Raw genomic sequence first — 25,267 nt, forward strand, 5'->3', positions numbered from 1 at the left:
CTCCTGTTGTAGTTCCAGTTAAATCAGTTCTTTAATTATAAACAAATTGTGTTAAAACAGCTCAGATTAAAGTCTAACTTGAGTAACAGAGCTTCAGACAGAGTAGAGCCTACAGTTAGCATCATACCCCCAGAGAGTGTTGATGACATACTGTATTATCTTTACTTTAGATTTTTAGATTTAGATTTTAACCCTAACCCTAACAGCAACATGTATCATAACAACATTTTTTCCCCAAAAGGTTAAAAATGTTAATTTAAACAATCAATTATGGAAATCACATTAACATGTATAACCTACCATAATGTTTTGGCAGTACACACAGGCACACAGCTCACTTCCTCCTTTTCATCCAATCAGCTTGTCTTTGTAATCACCATGGCGACGTCCAGCAGGCAGCTCTGAGGAGGAGAGAAAGGGTGTAGTTAGTGCGGTGAGTTTAGAGGAGTCTGGAAAAAAGGGGACTGTTTTCAAAAGTAGAGAAGCAGAGAGAGGAGACAGACGAGAAGAGCTATCATTTTATTTACAATCATTTTATTTTCTGTTGTTTCAAAATGGGCTTAAAATTGATGCTTCTACTTGCCTGCCTTCTCCAATCTGAGCTGCCCAGGCTTATGGCAAAACAACTAACAAGTAAGTATGTTATTTTAAATCGTAGGTTTCTGCTACTATTTATCACTTTTACTAGCAGTAACTTAATTTTTGCATGCATGTTTAATTGTAAATCTAAAAACAACATTGAAATTTTGACAAGATTTAACTCTCACTAAGTAGGTGTACCTAAGTTTCTTCACTGTACTTAAACATGAATGCATGTTATAATGCTGAAATGCTAAAAAATGTTATAGCCATTTTATATGCTTTTGTCTCATTCTGGATTTAAGTTTAACAATAAAATTCAAGTTTAGTAGGAATCTTTATGTAGTTGCAAATGAGCCGGCTGTGCCCTTTTTGTTTTATGCACCATAGTGGTTGACCCAGTTTATTGTAAAGTGTAAAATAAAAATAAACTGTTCCTCAAGAATGCAACCAAGTCTAAACAACAGCCCACAAACAGCCCATTTCAGGTTTAAAATTAGGCTGGTCTCTCTGCAAGGCCAGCAGTGGCTCTTAAAGAGGCGTTTTGAGCTCAGGGGACAAAATGTGTATATAAAGAATTAAATTAAATCACTAAACCGGGTCTCTATACAAGGACTAGGGTTTAAGTGGGATTAAAGCGTGTCTAAACTAAACTAGAACCAACCCAGAACTAAACCAGAACTAAACCAAAACCAACCTAGGATAAACAAAGTAACTTAAGAAACCCATCATTAGGACAAGGCGTAAACTACCCAGGAAATGTAATTTATCTGGCTGACGTAAATTTGGTTTAGTCCTTTTGTAGTCCTCCTTTAGTCCTAGTTCAGGTTTAGTCCCAGTTTAGTCCTAAAGTTGGTGTTGTATTTTGGCAGCTTTGAATACATCTTAAAATTGGGACTAAAACCAGTAGTAAACATGGACTTGTCAAGGACTAAGCCAGAACTAGTACAGGATCAGACCAAGCCTACATCAGAATTAACTGCAGTCAAACCAGCACCAAGTAGGTATAAGTGTGAATGCTCCCTAAATCAGAACCAAACCAGAACTAAACCAAGACTAAACAAAGTCAAAATCAACCAAAAGAACAAAAGATCAAATAAACCAAGGACCAGACTTGCAAAGTGTCTGAAATAGATTAACAGGAACAGAATATGACTAATTAATGGAAAGCAGGACTGACCCACGACTACACCAAGAGGACGGAAGCAAGACCAAACCAGAACTTAAACAGTAGTAACTAGGTCTAAATCTAAACTACTCATGTAGAACTTTTTCAATTGTTTTGTATTTTTATTTACACAGAGTTCAACACTTTGAAACACATGACTAATGAAAACACACACAAGACCACCTTTTTCATCAGTAATCAACAAGGATTTAAAGCACCTATATTACACTTTAAAAAAAAGTAATTACACTTAAAAAAAATAATAATAATAATCTATGTAGTAATGTTGTTCTGTCATCACAAACAAACCAGAAGTTGTGTTTTGTTTCATTCACACATGCTTAACACAAAAACCTGCATATTTAGGCTTCCTAAATAATCTTATCAAATACAAAACACTCCACCTTGTGATGTCATGGTAATACAAGAAGTGCACCACTATGTTTTTAAACTCCCTACACCTTCATCATGTGGATGATTTAAGCCCCAAGTACTGGCCTAAAGGTCAGAGGAGCTGTTAACTTGAAAACTACCACTGCAAGTCTGTTTACTTTTCCAAATAATAAAGGGTTACTCAAACATGTGTGAATGAAACACACAACTCCAGGTCTGTTTTTGAGGATGTAACAGCATTAAAGCATGGCTTAAAGCTCCCAAGAGAAAACCAAATGAAACTTAGGATAAAGAAGTAAACCAGCACCAAATCTTTGTAACAGTTGTTAAACAGGTCTACGGGGACTGAACAAGGACTCAGACAAGACCAAACAATTCTAAACCAGGACTATCTTATGAGAAGTAAATATGTATTTAACCAACACTAGAGTTTTGGACATCTATTTCCTGGGGTCACTGACTGATAAAATACATTCTCTTGAGTACAGTCACCTTCTCCCTCTTCTACAAAAGGAAGTGCTTTGCTCCTGACTTTTGCAACATCTGGGTCGGTTGTCTTAATTAGCCTTGCCCTGTACTCCTGACGCTCCTTATCTGTGCTGTCAAGTAACATTACAAACTGTATTTGTGCAAGAGTTAAAAATGACGGCAGCCCACGGGGAGTTTGTGTAGCTTACATGATGTCAGGATATAACATGGGCTGAACTATAAATCATGAACAACGAAATCAAGTTTAAAGCTGCACTGTGTAACTTTCTGGTTGGGGGTCTGTCATCTGTTTCTTTCTATAGATATGTTATTGCTCTGCCTATGATGTTCCACCGTATGGCTTTAAACAGCTCTACCTTACATTTATTGAATTACAGGTGGTTTTATTGCTCAAAAATACCCAGAAAAAAGCAGGGTCACCTCTCCACAGATCTGAGCTGTAACTTTGGTCTCTATGAAAATATAAAGGATTAATATCATGAAACATTCCAGACAAAACAATAATATCTCCATGGAGAAAAGTATTTGACAGACCCTCCACCGGAAATGTTACAAAATACACCTTTAAACCAAATCCCACAATATGGCAAAAAAAATATTTTTTTTCCTGAAATGAATCAGTCTTGTTTTTTATTCTTTCAAAAACAAATAGTCAAGCAAAACAAAACATCTTTCAGCATCCTTTTCATTAACATAAACCAGACTTTTACTCAGTGCCATTTACAATAACATTGGTCAAATCACTTCCTTTAAAGTCTGAAAGTTGCTCCAATCCACATGTTTTTACTGACCTCACAATTAAAAAAACTCAAAGATAATCATTGAGGATTTGAAATGACTGGATCACAGTTCAATTCAAATTTGATTCATTACAGAGCACTTAAGTGGGACTAAATAATAATAGACTCCAATGTAAGTGGACCAAGACAGATCCTAGTGGTCTACTTAAACTAGACCAAACAAGGGCTAAAGTGATAACAATGTATAAGACTTTAAATTTGCACTATGTAACTTTTTGGTTGGTGGTCCGTCACCTGTTTATTTTTATGGATATGTCATTGCTCTGGCGAGAATGTTCCACATTATGACATTAAACAGCTCTACCTTACATTTATTTGCTGGTTTTATAGCTCACAAATACTGAGAAAAACAAGCATTCTGACTGTGGGCGGGGTTGCCTCTCCACAGATCTAACCTGTAACTTGGTCTGGTTTGGTGTCCATGAAAATAGAAATGTTTTAATACCATACTGTGAAACATTCTCGACAAAAGAACAATATCTCCATGGAGAAAAGCGTTTAACGGGCCCACCACCAGAAAAGTTACACAGTGCAACTTTAAAGGAACTATTTGTATCCTACTAGTGCCTTAACCTGCATATATATAGAACATATATCAGTCTCATTCTCAGTATATGGATGACTGGAGGTGCTGGGGTTTAGATAGTGAGTATTCAGATCAGAGAGAGTCTTTTTCGTTTTAAAACATCTGGATTTGAGCATTGAAACTGGCAGCCCAAATAAGAGCCTCATGTGAGAATCATTCCACTTTCTGATTGAATAATTGCCTTGAGAACCAAAACACCAAATAAATGAGACATGTCCAATTTTTTTGTAATTAAGCAAGTAAAAAACATTGCAAACAGATACAAAACATAAAAATTACAGCGCAAGAGAGAGTGAGAAGACCACATCCTATAAAAATTGTAACTAACTGCACTAACTACATGTAATTGTTATCACTGAAAATTGTGTTTAATTTGAACACTTCTACCACATATCCAGAGACACAGTTAGGTAATGTTTATGGGATTTGAAATCAAAGGTCGCATAATACGCCCAATTGACCCATGTGAGCTTTAAGCCTGTTCGAATCCTGTTACTTCATCAAAAACATACCTGGAGTTGTGTTTTGTTTCATTCACACGTGTTTATTATTAGTCTGTTTACAGCTCCAAAACTCAAAATCCTCCGTTCCACCTTGTGAAGTGATGAAGCTGTAGTTTTGTTCAGTAGAGATGGTCAATTCCAGGCCTGAAATAATTCAAATGCCCCTTGTGAAGGTGTATGGAGTTTAAAAACACAATGGAGCACACCAGCAGTACTAAGTTTGTTGTAAATTTGAACCACAATGACGACAGACTCCAGAACTAGACCATAATTCTAGCGCAGCACTGACTGTTCTTATCCGTCTTGTCCAATTGCATTATTAACTGTATTTATATCAGTGTTTAAAAATGACTCTGGTCCCAGGGGAGCAGTGTACATTACCTCAGTCTGAATGTGAAAAAGTTGAGTCTCTGAGGAGAAAATGATTTGTGTCCAAGCACTGGCCTGTGTTTGGTCTCCTCGCCCCCTCCCGCTGACAGCTGAAAGTTAGAACAAGCGCAAAGATGAAGTGAAAGAAAAAAACTAATTTAAATTATGATACTTTGCAGGCAGGATGTTATTGTCTGTGTGTTTGGTGATCGCAAAACACACTCGAGTTCAGTGGATTTCAAAGTAGCAAGAGGCAAGAGGTAGCAGTCCCAGCCAAAAGATTGTATGAATTCCAGTATCTCAAAGTCTGTGCTATGTCTTCATCAAACCATAAACTACAGTGATATTTGACAAGAGAATTCCACTTTATCTCCAGTGAAGTGTGTCACGTTTCACAATATTACATTTTAATACCTTCATAATGGATTTCAGTCATTGCTTCTCAAAACAGTCCACAGAGAAAAGATAATTTATTAAAGGTTAACAAGGTTTTCACAGCTAGTTCCAAACAAGTCAGTGTACATTTTGCAGCAATGTAAGGTTATATTAGGAAGGGCATCTGACATAAAAAACAGTGTACTTCCCTTGTTAGACCAACACATGGGCTTTTGCATTGTCTATCACTGGTTTACCACTATAAAGATTTATTTAATTTGGTCTTTTGGTAAATAAAGTACTAAATCTTAGTCTTAGGCCCATCACAGTAATTGCAATATAAATTTCTCGTTCAGTGTATGAAAGTTGGAGCAATTTATAGTGGGTAAATTTTCTTTGCAATAGTGGGGAGATTTTTGCCATTTTTCTGTACTGTGATGAGATTTGAGCTGTAGTAGTTAAAATAAATAACGTCTATAGCTATTTGTCAATAATAATAATACCTTACACTTGTAATGTGCTTTACAGGCTTGTCAAAGCCTCTCCAAGCGCTGCACTGTCGTCATTATTCATACACACCATACAAAGTGGTGGTAACCATCAACCACCACCAACCACCACCAATCACTCATGCACACACCACTTTCATACTAGGCAATGTGGGTGAAGTGACTTACCAAAAACCTTCGGGGGTCTAACCACTGAGCCACTGTCGCCTCTATATTAGTTAAAGAGCCCATATTACGCTATTTTCTCTGTTATAATGTTGTTTCCTCTCCTTTGGATAATTTCCGCTCAGAATTGGCCATCTGTACTGCACTAAAGGTAAAAGGTAGCTGTTATCTTGTTAACATGAAAACTGCCACTACATAAAAACACATGACATCAATAGGTGGAAAAGAGTGTTTTCTCATATTTACTCAGTGTAAATATGCAGGATTTGTGTGTTAAACATGTGTGAATGAAACAAAACAAAACTCCAGGAATGTTTGTGATGGGGAAACAACATTAGAACATAGATCAGAAAATAGTGTGATGTGGTCCCTTTAATACGAAGAGAAACATTACTCTTTTAGCAGTAGCAAGTATTTTACAGAGATTTTAGCGGATTATGAGGTGGTTATCTTTATTTGTCCATCTGTTGTTTTAATACTTACACCAGTATAACCACATGGGTAGGGTAGCTAGTGAAAAGAACTTGTGGAACATGAGGCCATATAAGGAATTTGAATTTTACAACATTGCATCTCGTAGATCATAAGCTAAACGCCTCCTATTTTAGCCTATTTCAGTGCGTATATGCAACACCTGAAATATTCACATGTTGGACCAAACCAAAGGGGCCTCAAATCTCCATCTGCTGTACCTAAATGTACTTCCTGTTCAGAGTTATACTGTAATTGTCCATGTGGCTGATGTTATAGGGCTCATGCCAGTCCCAGCTCAGGAAGGGTGTGTCCGCATGCTGACCGCTCGGTGAAAAAAATATCCAAATGCCGTGGTTTGGTAGTTCCTTGGTAGTGTGGGCATCTGGGCATAGGTCATTTAGTGGGCAAAACATCTGCGCCACATTTGCTTCCATTTAACTGGGTGCGTGTCACATTGGCAGCGATGGTGAAAATACTTTGAAAAGGTATTGAGTTACAGAATGCTGAATTTCTGAATTAAACATATTCTGATACATGGTCCAATCAGAGTACTATATTCTGAAAACTTGGGATACTTTTACACTAAGTTGCATTATATTATAGAGTAAAAAACATGACATATATGTGTAATCCCTCAATTATCCAGGTAGGATCAAGCAAAAGAAAAATTGTATTCTGAAAAAGTAATTTAAACTAAAAAGGAGAAAATGTAACATGGTCCAATCAGAGTACTGTATTCTGACAACTTGGGATACTTTTACACTGAGCTGTGTTATATTATAGTGTAAAAACATAACATAATTAAAAACAACTTTATTTTGTTGTTTTGCATTAAATTATATCTTAGAAAAGGAAAATCACACATGCATTCACCACAAGAGCTGTGTTTTACATTTTCTCTCACTAATTATGTACAGTTCAAAGCCAAAATTGCATGACAAAGAACTGCTATGTACTCCTTTTAATTAGGAAAGTAACCAAATGAAAGAGTAAATGCACCAGAATACAGGTACTCAAAATTAGTATTCAGATTATGTGTTTTCTTTTCATGTGTTCAGTTCCCAACACTGAAATCCTTTGCTTTAGTTTAACTGGGTGCGTGTCACATTGGTCACCATATGGCTCTTTGCAGTGCTGTCAGAGCTATTTCCTACTAAATATTTGGCTTCAATCTAAAAGACCAAAAATATTGTTTGTGACGAGTTTTGTTGTAATCAAGTGACATTTGGCACAACAAGAAAACGCTGTGGCCTGTTTAATCCAAACAAAAACACAAAACAATTTGACCCTTAAATATTTTTCAGACCTCTCAACATTTGTAATCAAAGGCTTGGTGTCCAGCCTAAACAGAGAGTTTGATCTGTCCATGTGGCAAGTCAGTTATTAGAAGATTCAAAGTACAATTTGAAGCAAAGTACACTTCAACTCAGTAACACTACTACAGCAGTTACACATTACCATTAATATTGCTGTTCTTTTCATTACTGCAATTCATTCATACCAATACTACTACTCCAATCAGATTGTCATTGTCAAAGTGGCCCAATCATTTTCTATACTTTCTATTACAGCGGAGACTATGGTGGTTCCACATAATCTAAATCAAACAGCAATAAATTTGTATTAAAAAATAACACTTTTTGGTTGTTGTGTTATCATAAATATAAGTAACTCTATTTAATCTTTAATCAGTCAGTCCACTATTGATTAATAGATGCAGTCAGTGGCATATTTACTCCAAATTTGTATCATTATTTTTTTTTCCAAATAAAGATTGTCTGGGCCACCATAGTCTTGTGTAAAACCTGAGGGATACCGCTATTAACAATATCAAACACTCAGGGCTGCAAGATTAATCTGAATCAAAATTGCAATTTGAGTCGACGCAGTTACAAAATGGCAAAGGCTGCAGTTTTTTAAAGGGCCATAATTTTCTCCCCAAACAACTAAATGTTCTTATTCTGCATAAAAACTGCTAACCTTGCAGTTTAAATCTGTACAAACATGTTCTGAAATGTGATTATAGAATTAGTTTTTCAGTTCTTTAATTCAGTGTTTTTGTCAATTCTCCCGGACTTCTGAATTCAGATTTCTATTATTAAAACAATCGCAATCAAATATTTTCCCTAAATCAGGCAACCCTACTAACACTTGATGTACCAATACTGAAACTCAATCCTGTATAAACAAGTGGACTAAGAGAGTGTGATGTCACCCATAGCGTTCAGCTCCAGTCAAATGAACACTTCCTATTTGGAAAGGAGCGACTAGTGGGTTAGCTATGTTCATTTATATATACAGTATACAGACTATGGTTTCATCACTCGTCCTTCTGTAACTATGGCAATATAATCTAAAAGTCTATATTGTTTGCGTTTTCTCAAAATTCTCAAAAAGATAAGGCCTGTCACTATGATTACTATATCAACTTATCGCTTATAAGCTGTAACAATATATTTTTGTGGCTCAATATTTATCATGTGCACAATTTCTTTGCAATATCAAGGAGATTTTTGCCATTTCTATTTAATAATGTTAAATTTGAGCTGTAGAGGGTAGAATAAATAACTTCTATGGCTAATTATTAGTTCATTTTGTGATGTATTTGCTGCAGCTCAAGACTTTCAATGATACATTACATTTAAAAACTAGTTCACAGGGATTATCCTGCTTTGTGTTACTGGTATAAAGTAGTTTCAATATTATTGTTTATCACAGTATTTCTCTGTAGCGATATATTGTGCTTCAAAATGTGTTAAAAAGGTCTCACAATTAGTCCAACATAATGAGATACAGAGATCCTCCTTTTCATAGATCCTTTAAAATCCTAAGTCATCAGAATGTTGACTGAATGTGGAATGGAAGAAACTGGAGGCAAAGTGAAGAAGACATAATATATTTTCAATGATTAACTGATCTAAATACTAATGTTTTTTTATCCCAATAATGCTGAATTTACATGGTACACATAGTTAATTTGCTTCTCTGTTAAGAAGGATGGCAAAATTAAAAAAATAAATAAATAAAAAATCTAACCTCAAAATTGTATTTGAGCTTCACAAAAAGTATAATTTATGATGAAATGTGTAATATATCAGCAAATAAAGGTGACAATGTGTAGTGGACTTTTCAGTAAGGAAAAAACCTATAAATCTGGCGTTTTCTTTTATAAAAATGTTTAGTGACTATTATAATCTCTTGTTAAATAAACAAATAATAAAACACCCGTGTAAATGTTTTAAACCAGGCTCTGACATCACTCACATGTGTCTGAGTGGTTCCCATTTGCCAAATTGTCCTTGATTTTTCATATTTTGTCATATTCTGTGATTAATCCCAGTTTTCCCATTAAAATCACATTATGTTCCACTTTACTTTTGCCTCCAGCTGCCTCCATTCCGGAACTTAGAATGTTTTTGTTTACAGTTTTTTAAAGGGTCAACATTCCCCGAGCCTCAAACACAGAGGACATATTTTTATAAACCAGTACAACTTCTCGGACCATTACATCATTTTTACTTTCCCATTTTGAGGGCCACTTCCACAGAAATCACTTGCCTCATCTCACCCCAGCCTAATTCAATTGTGTGTTTTGCTCTTTAGACTTACAAGTATTAAACCAAAACCATAAAAACATTAATTCATTTAAAATTTTGTGAGCTCATGTGTCAAATGTCTAGAAAGCAGTCCAGACAACACAATTCCCATATCCAAGTGTCGGCCTGCAGCCAGATTTCAAACTGAGTGACAGTAAAAAAACGGGGGAAACTAAAACATAGCACTCCTCCCTACACTGTGTATTTCAACAAGCACTCGCAATCTTACCTCATAGATGCCATTAAAGGGTGGATGTGTGATCAACCTTAATCTAGTTTTCAAGTTTGAGTTGCTGCAGATTCCTTGACACATAACTAATTAAGCGGGTGGAGAGTAACAACGCATGCAACTGATTTAAATGACGTGACAGTTGTTAAAGGGCCCATATTATGCTATTTCCTGGACTATGTTATGTTGTTTCATCATCAAAAACATGCCTAGAGTTGTGTTTTGTTTCATCCGCGCATGTTTAACAAAGAAACTCTGCATATTTAGGCTCGTCTCTCAAACAGGAAACACTGTCCTGTCTCATGTGGTACAGTGTTTTTTAAAATCCATACACCTTCACTAGAATCATTTGGAGAATTTCAGCCCTGGAAACTCCAATCTTTACTGAATAAAATGCATTATGTAGCTTTTAACTTGAAAACAATCGCTTCATGACATCACAAGGTGGAACAGAGCATTATTAACTTTAGAGAAGTAGACAGACTAATAATAAAGGATTACTCAAACACGTGTGAATGAAACAAAATGCTCTGGGTATGTCTTTGATGATCACATGAGTCACTTTTGCCTAATATATGACCTTAAAAGATGGAATTTAGTCCTGATGAAGAGCTGGTTTAGGCCTGGCATGGTTTCAGTTTAAAGGTCTACTGCATAACTGTTCAGGTCAGAGATGTTCTTATTGTTTGTTTCCATGGAGATGTATTGCTTTTCTTGGAATTACCCACATTATGGCATTAAACTGACATTAATTTATTTTACAGCTGTTATTGAAACATGGATTGTTATTGTGAACTTGGAAGTTTAATGCCGTACTGTGGAACATACAAAGAAAAGCTATGCTATGACTAAAAAAGTTCCATAGTGGGACCTTTAAATATAGTTGAGTTTTGGCATAGTAGACCAGTTTAGTCAGAATTTGAGTCTTTTCTACTTGGATGTTTTTAGCTCCGAGTTGGTCTGATTTTGTCATGGGTATCTTCAACTGCTTGAATATAGTACATTTTATTTAATTACTCCTTTTGTTCTTTTAAAAATGTAAAAAATCATCCATCAAGAACAGGTCTTTTAAGGTCATACAAAAATATAATATCATTGCAAAATATTGGAAACATTTGACTGACTTGTCTTATTGTTAATGCGTGCGGTTGGTTCAGGTCACTAATTAAATTGGGAATCCCCACTGAGATTTCAAATAGGCTTCACCAAGAATTTACCCACGCAGTCCCGGCTCTGGGAGTTTAGCAGGGGACATGGTAACTAAACCAATCTTCACCAAATAAAAGACCTAAAATGTAAGAGAACAAAACAAAAACAAAACAAAAGAAAGCAGTCTGAGAAACTCCAACTGTGGCCAAGCGCTACAAGTCATTTTCAATCAAATAAATGTTTTTATATTGTTTTCTAGCAACTGTTCTGAGTTAGGCAGAAGTTTCCCTTTTTACTTCAAAACAGACATAAAACTGTGTACTGTGACTAATATGGCAAAGTAGATTTTATCTTTTTGGTATTTTAATGCACATGAATCTTGTTAAAATCATTTCCAATCACTCAAAGTGGCTTAACACCTTTGTGACCTCACCTCCCATTAAAAATTATTTATGAACTCAGTCAAGGTCAGCGTGTAAAAAAGGGGTTAGGATGACTAAACCATAGAAAGGAACACATTGCACAAGTCCTAGATTTAATTTGTGTGTTTGACAACCAAAGTTTTCAAACAAGTGGTTTTGATAAGTTTATCAGGGTGTAGTCTACCAGGTCCTTTAAGACAGTGCTTTTGTTTAAAAAAAAAAATTCATAGCCAAAAATGGAGCACCGGTGTCTACTTAAATAAACATCAGTTGCTTTTCAACAGCTCTACAGGGAATCAAAGTAGTAAAAGAGGGAATAAAACACTCAAGGGTTTTAACAGGAGTGGCCAATGGATAAGCTACTTTGTGGTGACATTACAAAGGGGTGTTCTACATATCTTTAGAGGAATGTTCAGTGGTTACTGTGGTGAAACAATGGTTTTAAATTGCCTAAAAACTGAATATAAAAAGAAAAATACAAAATGGATTGGTTTTAAACACATTTCCAGAAGCCTGTGACCAATACAAGCATTCATGTCCTGCTTAGGTGCTTGAGTTTCAACAAGAAGGCGCTATAGCTTGTGCTTTTAAGTGTGAGAGACTTGATTGTGTTAAAATGAAGCTCATCTGTAAGTCTAACGTGAGTATTAAAAAAATAAAATAAAAAGCTTCAGACAGTGTCTATTGGTAGCTTCACAGTTAGCTTCACGCACCCAGGGCCAGTTAATATCAGCTGCAAAGGACTAGGCAATTTGAATCAGGTGTGGACTAAGGACTTTAACACTCGCATTATTTAGTTAAGAACCACGTGTAAGTAAAGAAAGAACAATTCTGATAATCTATACACTAATAAAGAAATGTTTGAGCGTTGGCATCCACACAGGACCATGAGGAGGTCCTGCAGCTTAGCCACACTCAGTTTCCTCTGTTCAGTTTGCGGACATGTCCCGGCAGAACACACCGGAGCAGCAGAGACGAACTCTTCGCGGCAGACAAACTGACCACGGCGTCGTTTCACAGTGTTTCTGACCGGGAACTGAACGTAACGGAGTGATATTCTTGGACTTTTTTACGCCCTCTAAAATACATCCGCACCATCTATGAAAAGCCTCCTGTAGCTTGCTGAAAGTCCAAAAGAAAACAGCAAACATTCAGTACAGGAGGAAACCCGGATTTAGGGTTAGAAGGAACACCCCGCGAAAATGAACTAGCAACGTTGGTTTATATAGAATAGGTGACGTCAGAGATACGCAACGTGCAGTAAAGCGACAGAAAGTGTCGTAATCGTGTTTCTGCGGTAACCATCAAGGTAATTTGTAAAATAAATAAATAAATGGAATGAAAATACTCAAAAACTAAATATTTAGTCCTTAATCAGCAACCAAATCAGTTCGAATCTGCTTCAATATACTGTAGTTTTGAATAGTACTAGTAACTGATTAAGATGATAACTTATTGGATTCAATTTGTCAAAAAACCAAAACAAAAACATAGGCTTTTTGGTAGACTATTGAGTGTAAGTGTTTTTGTGAAGAGTATACTACAATTCATTATTTTACTTGACATAAAACAACTAAAATACTTTTGTAATTTGTTTATTCACCTTAAATAATAAGGGTGTACATTACCATAACATGCACTTTTGCAGTTCCAGAGCCTGTTGCTGCTAACATCAACAAACTCAGTGGCTTGAACTCCCCTGGATCATATTCTTTGTTGAAGTAGAGACAAACTGTCAATTACAACATTACCACTATAACACCAAAACCTACCTACCTCAGAGTGCTTATCAAACATGAATCATTCTGTTTGTAGAATAAGATACTTTGCCATTGTGTTTCTATCTTTTCTCAAGAAATGACACAAACCAACCCAAGATAAATTTCTTTGAGTGCTGTGCCACAACACGATATTATTCTTGAGGAATGTTTATTTACACTTGTTTGTCGACAAATAACTGTGGGTTTGTTATAAATTTGAAAAATGTTTTGAGCTTTCCAATGTGATTTGTTTTGTACAGGCGATTTCTACAGAGTGAACACAATGATTTCTAGCCAACATGGAAAGTCAAATAGAGGTGACGCTATTGTTGACACTGCCCTGAGTTCACCTGCTGGACATCCCAGGAAAAACAGAGCAGTTTTGGGCCCTGGCGTAACCATTGAGACATTGCCAAACAATATGACACGTATAGTGGTAAGTCTGTATACCTTTATTTTGTGTGACTATAATTATTCAAGACATTAACTGTATTTTTAGTTTAATATGTTTAAACACTGCTCACATATGGACTTGTATAAGCACGTGACAAGGTGTAATTTAGTGGATTTTAATACCTGTCAGTTCTGCTGGCATAGTACAAGTATAAGTGTTGAGTTTTTTTGTCTGGTAGGAGGATTCTGGGAAATATTACACGTGGAGAAGTTTGGGCCCAAATGACCAACACACAAGGGACCTCTGGGTGGACATGAATGACCTCAGGCATGGTCAAGTTAGAGTCCATGGCATCCTCTCAAATGCACACAAACAAGCGGCGGTAAGATTATAATGTATTTTTATATCAATAACTTTTCTTTTTACGATATATTGATTCGTAAAAGAAATGTAACAATTAAACCAGTGGCCATCAGTATTTTCACACCAAGGACCATTTATAAAAAGATTAGGTTTTCTGCCAGATTGAAACTTGGTCTAGACTATTTCAAGTATAAGTTAGGACTAAACTATATTAGGACTAAACAACTATTACAAGATAATACCCAAGAACAAAATGAAGGAGAACAAAAATATGAATAACTTTGCTCAAAATCAAGCAAACACTAAAAGTGCAGAGTCAGTTCCACCTGAAAGAGACCGCTGAATTAAGCAGATTATTGGAAAAATTATTCAGTAATTTTATTATTGATAAATCTTGTCTATATTTCCGCTCCTCACATTCACTGATTTACAGAAGTATTGTTAGTTGGAGCCCTAACTACAACACTGATGTCAAATTTGTTATATTTGCATGCATTAGATTTAAATTACTTCAAATTATTTATTCATGATAACATAACTATTATCTAGTTAGATTTAGGGTCATATGTTTTTATAATACAGTTTTATCTCAAATCAAGTTAGAGCTAATTTACCTTGCAACAAACAACCCTTAAAGTTTCTGATTCAATAAACCAGGCAATACCAGCCAAAACATTACATTCTGTGTGTAGATAATAACTGGTGACAGCACATGCAAACAGACATTATGAATCAGACTTTTAAACAATCTCGCCAGAGTCCTGCTCCTCCAGCCCATGTTTGTAATGTTTCTAAAGTAAAGCCAAATAAATGTTCTCCAGCCTGCAGACGAGGTCCAGCATCCTGCCCTGTTCTGACCTCTCGTGTGTAATAAAATGATGTGATTTGGGGACAGCTAATTAACTACACAACTAGATGCAAATATAATACTAATATATTCAAATAAGGCCCATATTAACTAACATGACCACCAATTAACAATAAAACATTACATTTAAATAGTTAACTTATTCAGCTTTGTGTTATAAGCCATTTTGAGTCTGTCATTTGTCATTATTAATTACTATGGCAACAGTGCTAATTGTTTTGGAAGAGTAGAAAGGCAACACATATTGAGACCCATTGTATTGTAAAACCCGTATTGTGCTTGAAGAACAAACATACAAAATTATGCATTGTTTTGATCTTTGATAGTGAAAATTCCTAATCAAATATATTATTTCTTATATCTAGAGGGTGGTCCTGTCGTTTGACTTTCCCTTTTACGGTCATTTCCTGAGGCAGATCACCATAGCAACAGGAGGTAGGTTCCTTGATAAATTTTGACAGATGTTGTTTCGACCTTTCTGATGTTTGTTACAGATCAGTGCTCAAATGTAACTAAGTCATGCATGACTAAAACACAAAGCTATGCATATTAAATGTACCCTTTAAATTAGGAAACTATTTTTTATTTTATCTTTTTTTTTTTTTTTTATCTTAAAATCTGAAAATGGATGACTGTATTCCAAGGTCTATAGCAATTATTGTAGTAAGGACAGTTTGTGAGAGGTGTAGGCCTATGTATTTGGTGTTCATGATGATGGTTTTGTGCTTGTGGAGAACCAAAATAACAAATAACATGGAGGCAGAGTTTTAATCCATGTTTAAATGTACAGGTTTTATTTTTGTGGGGGACATTACACACCGCATGCTGACCACAACCCAGTACATCGCTCCTCTGATGGCGAACTTTGATCCCAGCTTCTCCAAAGACTCCACTGTACAATATCTAGACAATGGTAAAGTTCAATAAGTTAACTGATTCTTTGCAGCTAATGTCGTCAACATTCCCTGGGGGTGTGAATCTAACTGAGAGCACTACTCTGCCCAAAGCTCTGTTACTCAAGTTAGACTTAATTTGAGTTTTATTTGAACACAATCTGACCAGAAAGTTTAAAAAAACTATCTTTCAGACAATCTTAAAACTTTTTTGTCTGTGTTTGATAATGTGTACATTGTGCCACCTGCTGAACATTCCAGCAATAGACCTACATGTAGAACACCCCCAGTGTGATGTCTCTGCAAAGTATCAATTGATTCATATTTCATTTGAAGTGTAGTATAGGTTTAATGCATTGGTCTTTTGCAGGGGAGGTGTTTGTGGTCCAATGGGGAAAAGTGAGGCTCCAAGGCAGAGAGAAAGATGGTGCATTCACTTTCCAGGCGGCGCTCCACAAATCTGGAACTATCTCATTCAGCTACAAAGACGTAAGGCCCATTGCTTTATGGATTTGAAAGTAATACCTGAAATACTTGACTGTACATTGTTTTTCATGTTGTTAAATGGCCCATATTGCACTGTTTTCTAAAACACTCTGTCCCACTTTGTGATGCCATGTGATAATACAGGTTGTGCTCCACTGTGTTTTTAAACTCCATACACCTTCACTAGAATCATGTGGATAATTTCAGCCCTGGAATTGCAAATTGCTTCTGAACAAAATGTAAAAGGAGCTGTTAACTTGAAAACTACCACTACATGACATCACAAGGTGAAACAGAATATTTTGAGCTTTAGAGATGTAGACTAATAATAAAGGGTTACTCAAACATGTGTGAATGAATCTCTGGTTATGTTTTTGATTAGGTAACAACATTATAACACACATCATTTTGTGTAATACAGGACCTTTAAGATGAAAATTAAAGAGTTTTAAGTTATTAAAATTGTTATATATACACGAGTTTTACTAACTTTTTTGTTAATTGCTCTGACAACAGTACTAGGTTCTCATCTCATTCTCAAACCCATGGGTGGCAAGCTTATGAATATACAAAAAAAAACATTTAAATATATTCTCTTAATATGTTTTCAATTAAGGCTCTGGTTGCGTTACTTTTAAAGAAATAAGATGGGATTTACAAGCTGAATAGTAAAGTTACTGTAATTATTGTGACCAGAAAAAGGGACTAATTGAGTTGTTTAAAACCCGTAAATGGCCAGACCCAGTTGGCTAATTTGAATTATTTTGAAGTCTTACTTTCCACATTCACTGTATATAATAATATGCTTTGTCTTTGTAGATACCTCTGTCCTTAGATAAGATTGGTTCTGCAGACCATCCCGTAAAGGCAGGGCTGTCCGATGCTTTCATGGTCACCTCATCAACGGCTCCAGCTCCAGGTCAGTGTCACATAGCAGATACTTGGGAATTAGATGAGAGTGTGTGTGTAGAATTGGTTTGGCCCTTGTCTAGTCCAGGTTTAGTTTCAGGTTTAGTCCCAGTTTATCTGCAAGTGTGAACGCACCCTTTATGAACCTTAGTCTGGAGCAATCTTGGGGGTGCAATCACACTTGAATGCCACATAAGTTGCTGTGTACGGCAACAAAAGAGGGACAGGTGGTCACCATAGCCACAAGGTGCTCTAAACTTAAAACATCTTCAAGCTAAAGTGCCAGTTTGTATTTGAAGAACCACTGTCCCAATAAGAGGAAGTGAGACTAGTATTGTGTAAAATAGACCTAGAAATTCATGGGCAATAGCTGACTCCATAAATAGCTTCAGCTCTATGACAATTTTATCTTTTCTTGTTAATACCAAAAGAATATAACCGTTTTTGTGTTACAGATGGAAAACAGACTATTTATGAATACCACAGAGTAGCGATTGAGCCATCTAAAATTAAAAACAACTCCGCCATTGAATTTACTGCACTTCCAAGTAAGTATAGACCAAGATAGGCCTACAGTTTGTATACACAATAAATTTGAAAATTGAAAAATAAAGTTTGTATCAATAAATTACTATGGTGTTCACTATATTGATATTTTCAGCATGTTTGCAACATAACAGCTGTGACCTTTGCCACTCTGCAAATGAATCCTTGGGTTGTAGCTGGTGCCATGTTCTCCAGAGGTAATTTTCATTTTGTCTAAATTGTCTAAATATAATCAATGTGTAGTTTTTAATTTTCTCATTTTGTGCATTAGGTGCTCTGATGGCATGGACAGACACAGGCAGGAGTGGTTGGACTATGCTTGTTTCGAAGAGGTATTAGTTAAAGGTGCACTGTATAACTTTTCTGATGGAGGGTCCACTACCTTCTCGTCTCCATGGAGATGTTGCTGCTTTGTCTAGAATGATCCACAGTATTGCTTTAAAAGTATTTATCTCCATGGAGACAAAAAAATGACACCACCAAGCCAAGTTACACATGAGATCTGTGGAGAGGCGACAGTGCATATGTTTTTTAAGCAATAAAAACACATGTAATTGAATTGAATAATAATTGAATAAATGCAAGATAGATTAGTTTAATGCTACTGTGGAAGATTTCAGGCAAAGCAATAACACACACCTCTATGGGAAAAAAAAAAAAAATCTGATGACAGACCCTCCAAAAGAAAAGTTACACAATGCACACACAAAAAATAAGTAACACATTTATTATCTAATTTATGTTGTGTGCTTTATTCCTTTATCTTTTACAGAGTGAAGATTTCACCTGTGAAGATTATTTCAGAGATGAAACCTCCATCGACCCCTCTGTGACCTCAGAGAGTGCAGGCAAAAGTGGGGTGACAACTCTGCAAAATGGCTGCAAGAAAAATGGTAACAAGTTGTTTATTATTGACTTCAAAAAGATAATTTACTGCTATAGATTTGAATGTGGTTTTATATTTTCTTTCAGGACCTTCAGATGGGACAAAAAAGATATTCAAAACTGGAAATGGTGAGTTTTTTATTATTTTCTGATGTATGTTATAATGTTGTTTCCTCATTAAAAACACAGCTGCAGTGTTTGGTTTCATTCACACATGTTTAACACACAAATCCCTGCATTTAGGAAGAGTTCTTCTCTCAAATAGAAAACACTTTTAATGAACAAAAGATAAAAGGTATCTGTTAGCTTGAAAACTACCACATGACATCACAGGGTGGAACAGAGCATTTTGAGCTTTTGGAGATGCAGACAGACATAAAGGATTACTCAAACATGCGTGAATGAAACAAAACACAACTCCAGGTATGTTTTTCATGAGGTAACAACATTAGCTCACAAGAGTCCATTTTGTGTAATATAGGACATTTAATTATTTGTAAAGTGGGGCATACCAGTAGTAGTGCATGTACTGGCTATCAATTGAATTTTTTCTTTGTATTTTCAGAAATAAAAACTGACTCTTCATCCAAGAAGAAGGACCATCCTAATTTGGCTGTGATCGCCGGTATTATTGTGGCTTTGGTGTTGATTTTGTCCCTGGTTGTTGTAGCTGTTTTCATCAATTGCTATCCAGCCACTGCCTCACCACTTTACCACATTCAGGTATAAACTCTCAATATAACATGATTTAATTCATGATAAATATTACCTAAAGTTTGTGTAACTTTTTTGTATTTTAGCGGAGGAACAGTTACTGGCCAGCATTGAAGTTTCAGAATCAAAAACCAGGCTATACGGAGATGGAGGGAGATGGAAATGAGAAGTTTTGTATTGTAGAAGCTGGACCTCATTGAGACTAACCCCCCCCCCCCCAAAAAAAACCCCCAAAACAAAACAAACAAACAAACAAAAAAAACAGGAAACTCCAGTTACACAAAGCACAAGATTCACAGTGAGAGGTCGCTGACTTTTAAATTTTGGAAGATTGCGTCACATGTTATCAAACTTGTACCACTTGTATTTTATTAAATTCTAGCACTTTTAAGCAAAACATTTGTAAAAAATAAATGCATAAAAATGTAAATATTGTAAAAATAATTATGAATTAGTGCTTCATTTTACTTAAAGGTACACTATGTAACTTTTCAGGTGGAAGGCCTATCATTAGTGAGTGCAACTTCAATTGCTTTTTCGAATATGCTATTATCTTGACCTGTGCACCTATTTTTCTTTATTTGCTACTTTTGTTGAAGCATTATGAACTTTTTGAGTGTAAAAATGTATGTTTAATTTTGGAATTTGTGGAGTAAAATGTAAAAAGTGACCCAAACGTTTTTGTGCATTGTCTGCGTTAAATTATTGCGCAGTTTAACAGTTTAGTCAGAAGGGGGCATTGTTATCAAATCTTTCACTGTTCGTGAAGTAGGACATGCGGTGAACGTGGCAGATGTGTGGAGAATAAATTTGGACGGCGTAATTGAGGTAACGCTACAAAAACAATAATTCTAAAATAATAATTGCATAAAAATGCATTGTCAATAAAGCAAACCGCCACACAACTCAATCAAGACAGTCAGGAGATAATGATTTTGGTTAGGAGGTGCCAGCCCAGACAGTACCACCCCTTGCAGTCGGTAATCCACGCTCATAGGGTTAATTAAAATTCTTGAAATGTTAGAGATTTTTTAAATTGTGAAAACTGAAAAAGGGCGAAGAAAATCTGGACCTCCTCCTCTTCGTCCCTCCCACGCCGCCCTGGTCGTTCCTCTTAGCCTCGTGAACGCGCTTTTGGAGGGAGCCGAGGGAGCGGCGAGAGCGCGCTTTCCGTGTCTGGTTCGCGAGGACTGACAGCCAGCTGTGCCACTACCACAACAACGACTTGGATTTGCTTCATACAAGTCGATCGCTGTTGGTTCGCCACCGATCAGAGGTGACTGGGATAGGTGTTTTTTTTTTTTAAAGCGAAGAACCGTGTGAAGAAGTGGGCTCCGTTTTTACGCCAGTATCAGCGGCTTTTTTCCGTGCTAACAGGCTACAAGAGCGCTCAACATGAATCCGATGTGCAGCAGATGTAATCGAGTGGTTTACCCCGTGGAAAAACTAAACTGTCTGGACAAGGTAAGAACACGACCCATGTATTTTAACACCATAGCGCCATTAAAATCTCTATACACATCTTGACTCTTTTACGCATTTAACCATTATCCAAAGGCACACTTCAAAAATCACACCCAACTGCAATTTTGTGAATGAATTCAACACCCAATAGGACAGGTATATCGCTAGCAGGGAAAGCTAACAGCTAACCCACGTCTGCAAGGAGAGAGCGCACCAAAACGGACCATAAACTACCTTATATGATTTGTTAATTGATTTATGGGGTAACTAAATGTAACTTGTGCAAAAATCAATCCGCAGTACTGCTTTAAGGGTGTGATAAAAGACCAACCAGCGTGCGCTTCCTCCGACAGAAAGACGTGCAATGGTGTGGGCCTTGAAATGTGTGAAAGGGAAACTGATTAATGCCACGGTCCAGGGGCCTTTCTTAATCATAAACTTTGAAATTTACAACGCAATTTGGACAGATTACGAGTTAATGTAACCGAGTAATTTCGATTTTGGGCTACAACAAGTGCAATGTGCCGTCGGTGTACGTGCGTAAAAGGCTTTAGCGTGGACTGGTATGTGCATGTCCGCATCTAATTCTTCCGCTAATCCAAGTGTAGGATGATTAAAGCAGCCTTCTCGATTAGTTTGCAATCAAAAGAGGCTTTGTAATCTCAAGTTAAGGTGGTAATCTAATCAAATGTAGCCATAGATAGGCGTTTGAGGATTGCAAATCACACAATAGAAACCGTATTGTGCATAATGCGTTCCCGGCTAAACTTCATAAAGCATTTTCTGACTCATGTTTTATGTGGTAGTGTTATTCCTTTTCTCAAAGTCTATCTTAAAAGCAAGTTGAATATTTGTCTAATGGGCGTCTGAATGCACCGAGAATCAATCCTTGTCTGGAGTTTATCTGTCAGACGAGAAAGGTGGAGAAAGGACGCTCAATGCATTATCTTGAGTAGCATCAGCACTCTATGGGATGCTTATTGCGCTGTTACGTTGATATCATCATGACTAATGTGTTCTCAAATGGGGGTTAGAGACAAGGTTTATTCCAGCCAGAGATATGGTGATGTGAAAAATTCATAGGTTTCCATATACACACTAATACAATATTAAAATGAGACTCCACCAAGGCAGTGGTCATATCTTGCAATGGAAAATGTAATCTAATCAAGACACAATATTTTCTGGAGCAGGGCCTAATGCTTTCTTTCACTACTATTGCTATCAGTACAAGTATTTATATTTAGTCTGTGTCTCAAAACAATGAAAATTGTCTGAATTTAATATACACATATTTAATCTATGTTTTTCTACGACAGCAACTCTGAGTAATGCTACGGCTACAGCCATATTACTAATTCGTATGCCTCTACTACTAGTGTTACTACTTCTCTGCATCTTTTTTCTGTTCTTGGACCGTCCACCTATGGTACTATTACCTTAAAAGAGTTATGGAAAAATTATATTTAGTCAGTATCTCAAAATGTCCGAATTTAATCTACAAATTTTTTAAATCTATTTTTTCTATTGCTACTACTACTACAACTACTAGTAATGCTATTGCTATAACCATATTATTATACTATATTATTATTCTTATGCCTCTACTACCACTGTTCTTCTACTTCTCCGTATGTTTTTTCTGTTGCTAGGATATTTATTCACATGCAAAAATATTTATGGAGTCATTTTTGTGTCCTGGGACGATACCTCCGCCTGTTTATTTACCAAACTGAAGCACTTGTTTGTGTGCTAAACCTAAATTGCCCGTGCAGCCTGAATGCTCTGGAATCTTGCCTGGAGCAGAGGCACATTCTTTCAGCTTGACACTCCCATAAAACGTGCTCTGTCAAAGGCCTGTCCCAGGGACCTTTGGGTACTCTGGAGTCAGTCACTGTCCTCCTTATTTCCTGCTCCCTGCATCAGTACACACAAGCCCTATATACGGAAAACTACTAAACAACCTCCCAGATTCCCCTGTGTGACCTTTATGTTACTTAGTGACAATTGCTCTAGAAATGTGTGCTTAAAGGTGCACTGTGTAACTTTTTGGTTGGCAGTCTGTCACCTGCTTGTTTCTGTGGGGACTTTGGGTTGCTCTGCCTGGAATGATACACAGTATGATATATATATATATATATATAAACAATAGAAAGGTTTAATACCATGCTGTGAAACATTCCTGACAAAGCAATGAAGAAAAACATTTGACAGACCCTCCTCCAGAAAAGTTACACAATGCACCTTTAAGTTTAAACTGGGTTAGTGTTATAAGTTTTGCTGTGCACACTTACTGTATCTAGGTCTAAACCGCAATTTCTATTATTACTACTTAGTTCTTTGAGTAAATGTTATTTTCTTTGAATGTTTAACCATGCCTAACTGTATGTAAGGTTTGTGGTATAAAAGTGTTATGGTGTACACAATTTGAATTCTTTTGCTTCCTATTTACCAAATCATAGGCATGTCTTACTCTATGTGGGGTTAATAAAGTTCAATGTTAACTTAATTTTTACATATATTTTTAAGATGTTTTTTAGGTCTTTTGTATTATAATTTTGCCAAACTGAACTACAGCTAGCATGGCATGATAATAAAGTACTTTTTAGCTACTCAGTGAGTTAGTGGGTTTATCTACCTCTTGTTACTTTACAAACATGCAAATCTTGGTTATCTTAGAACTATAATTTGTTTCACATTGGAATCAATCTTGGTGACAGCAAGTTGCTATTCTGTTACCCCACTGCACCTCTGCCCTCCAGCCACAGAAGGGGCCTTTCACCTGAGTTTGGGGGTAAATGCGGGGTCCTGGAGTGAACTATAGAGGTCTGTTTGTGTGTGGGTTAGATTCCCGTTGAGTAGGGCAGGGCTGAGCTAAGGAACAGAGCAAGTCATGTTAAAGACAGGAAGTGCGTTTTGGCTGTTGCTTTTGTTGCTTGAGCGCCTGCCTTTTCCTTCCGATACTCTGCCCTTGTATAATGTTACTTGTAGACTTTGTATTTGCCTAATATGTATAGTGGACTTGAAGCAAACTTTAAACTATGCAAACCACAGGCACAGGCACAGGCACTTGTATCTCTGCATCTATGAAAACGAAACTATCGCCTTTATACATTTTTAGCTCTCAGGAAATGTGAGTGAAGACACAGAGAAATACGTTTGTCTTAATAGCGTAAATCTTTCTCCATAATTTGTCTATAATAATTTCACCATTGTTCATTTAATCTTTATTTGTTTATAGAGCACGTTACAACACTCAAGGTTACCAAAGTGCTTTCCATTAAAATCAACACTATATAAAAACATGCAAACATATAATAAAATGAAATAAAACTAATTGTGCAAAGTGTCACTGCATTATGAAGTGTTTAATTGTTATAAATATGAATGCAAGAGCTGATAATATATATAAATAAATACTCAAAATCCAATCAAGTTTATCTTATTGCTATGCCTGAAATGTTCCACGACATGACGTTATACATATATTTACTAAAATACATGTATTTGTATAGAAATACTCTCAAAACATGCGTAGTTACCGTGAGAGGACTCGCCTTTCCACAGAACTGACCTGTAACTTTTCTGTTTGCTGGAGATGACTAAGTATATTGCCATATTCTGGAACATTCCAGGCAAAGCAATGACATCTCCTTGGAGACAAGCAAGTGGCAGACCCTCTAGAGAAAAGTTCCACAGTACATCTTTAACAAAAACCATGCCATGCCAACTAGGGCTGAGTATCATCAATCAGTGGGTACATAGTCCTCTCTCAATACAGTGAGCTTTCGATTCGATACGATTCAGTATGATATATATTTCAAATTGAGTTGATATGGTTCAGTAAAAAAAATAAAGCCTAACTCATGGCTGTCTTTGTTAAACTACTGTGTAAAGTGAATATGAAACTCACCCATTTTAATCATCAAAACAGTGAAAATGTCAAATATGTTGCATAATCGACTTTTTTTCCCCCTCCAAACGACCTACAAAACGGTAGCGCTGTAACAAAATAATTTAGTAAAATCTATAAAAAATTATATATCGATACAGCAGCTCACGATATCAATAGTGTATCATCACATTAAACAATACGATATATTGATATTTTAATATTTTTGCGCACCCTGCCAACAGTCACTATAATCCAAAATGGAAGTAGGCAGAATGTATCATAAT

The 25,267-nt window shown here is 36.2% G+C and overlaps 2 protein-coding genes across 2 annotated transcripts in view; both read left to right on the forward strand.

Moving 5' to 3' along the window:
- Window positions 1-490: 490 nt before the first annotated feature.
- Window positions 491-19,839, forward strand: LOC110159297 (plexin domain-containing protein 1-like). The gene is made up of 14 exons (XM_055152793.1): window positions 491-633; window positions 13,827-14,002; window positions 14,199-14,342; window positions 15,557-15,626; window positions 15,982-16,104; window positions 16,455-16,573; window positions 17,390-17,489; window positions 17,935-18,027; window positions 18,141-18,222; window positions 18,297-18,357; window positions 18,798-18,918; window positions 18,998-19,039; window positions 19,476-19,633; window positions 19,711-19,839. Exons 1-14 carry the CDS (start codon window positions 555-557, stop codon window positions 19,822-19,824), a joined length of 1,482 nt encoding a protein of 493 aa, XP_055008768.1. The 5' UTR covers window positions 491-554; the 3' UTR covers window positions 19,825-19,839.
- Window positions 19,840-20,783: 944 nt separating this feature from the next.
- Window positions 20,784-25,267, forward strand: part of LOC110159277 (LIM and SH3 domain protein 1-like) — a 49,798-nt gene continuing 45,314 nt past the window's right edge. The window contains exon 1 of the mRNA XM_020923826.2: window positions 20,784-21,088. Coding sequence (XP_020779485.1) covers window positions 21,020-21,088 — 69 coding nt within the window. The 5' untranslated portion in view covers window positions 20,784-21,019. The remainder of the gene's footprint in view (window positions 21,089-25,267) is intronic.

The sequence above is a fragment of the Boleophthalmus pectinirostris genome, unplaced genomic scaffold (genome assembly GCF_026225935.1).
Source record: "Boleophthalmus pectinirostris isolate CB_2022bp ecotype Guang Dong unplaced genomic scaffold, ASM2622593v1 HiC_scaffold_17, whole genome shotgun sequence".
NCBI lineage: Eukaryota > Metazoa > Chordata > Actinopteri > Gobiiformes > Gobiidae > Boleophthalmus > Boleophthalmus pectinirostris.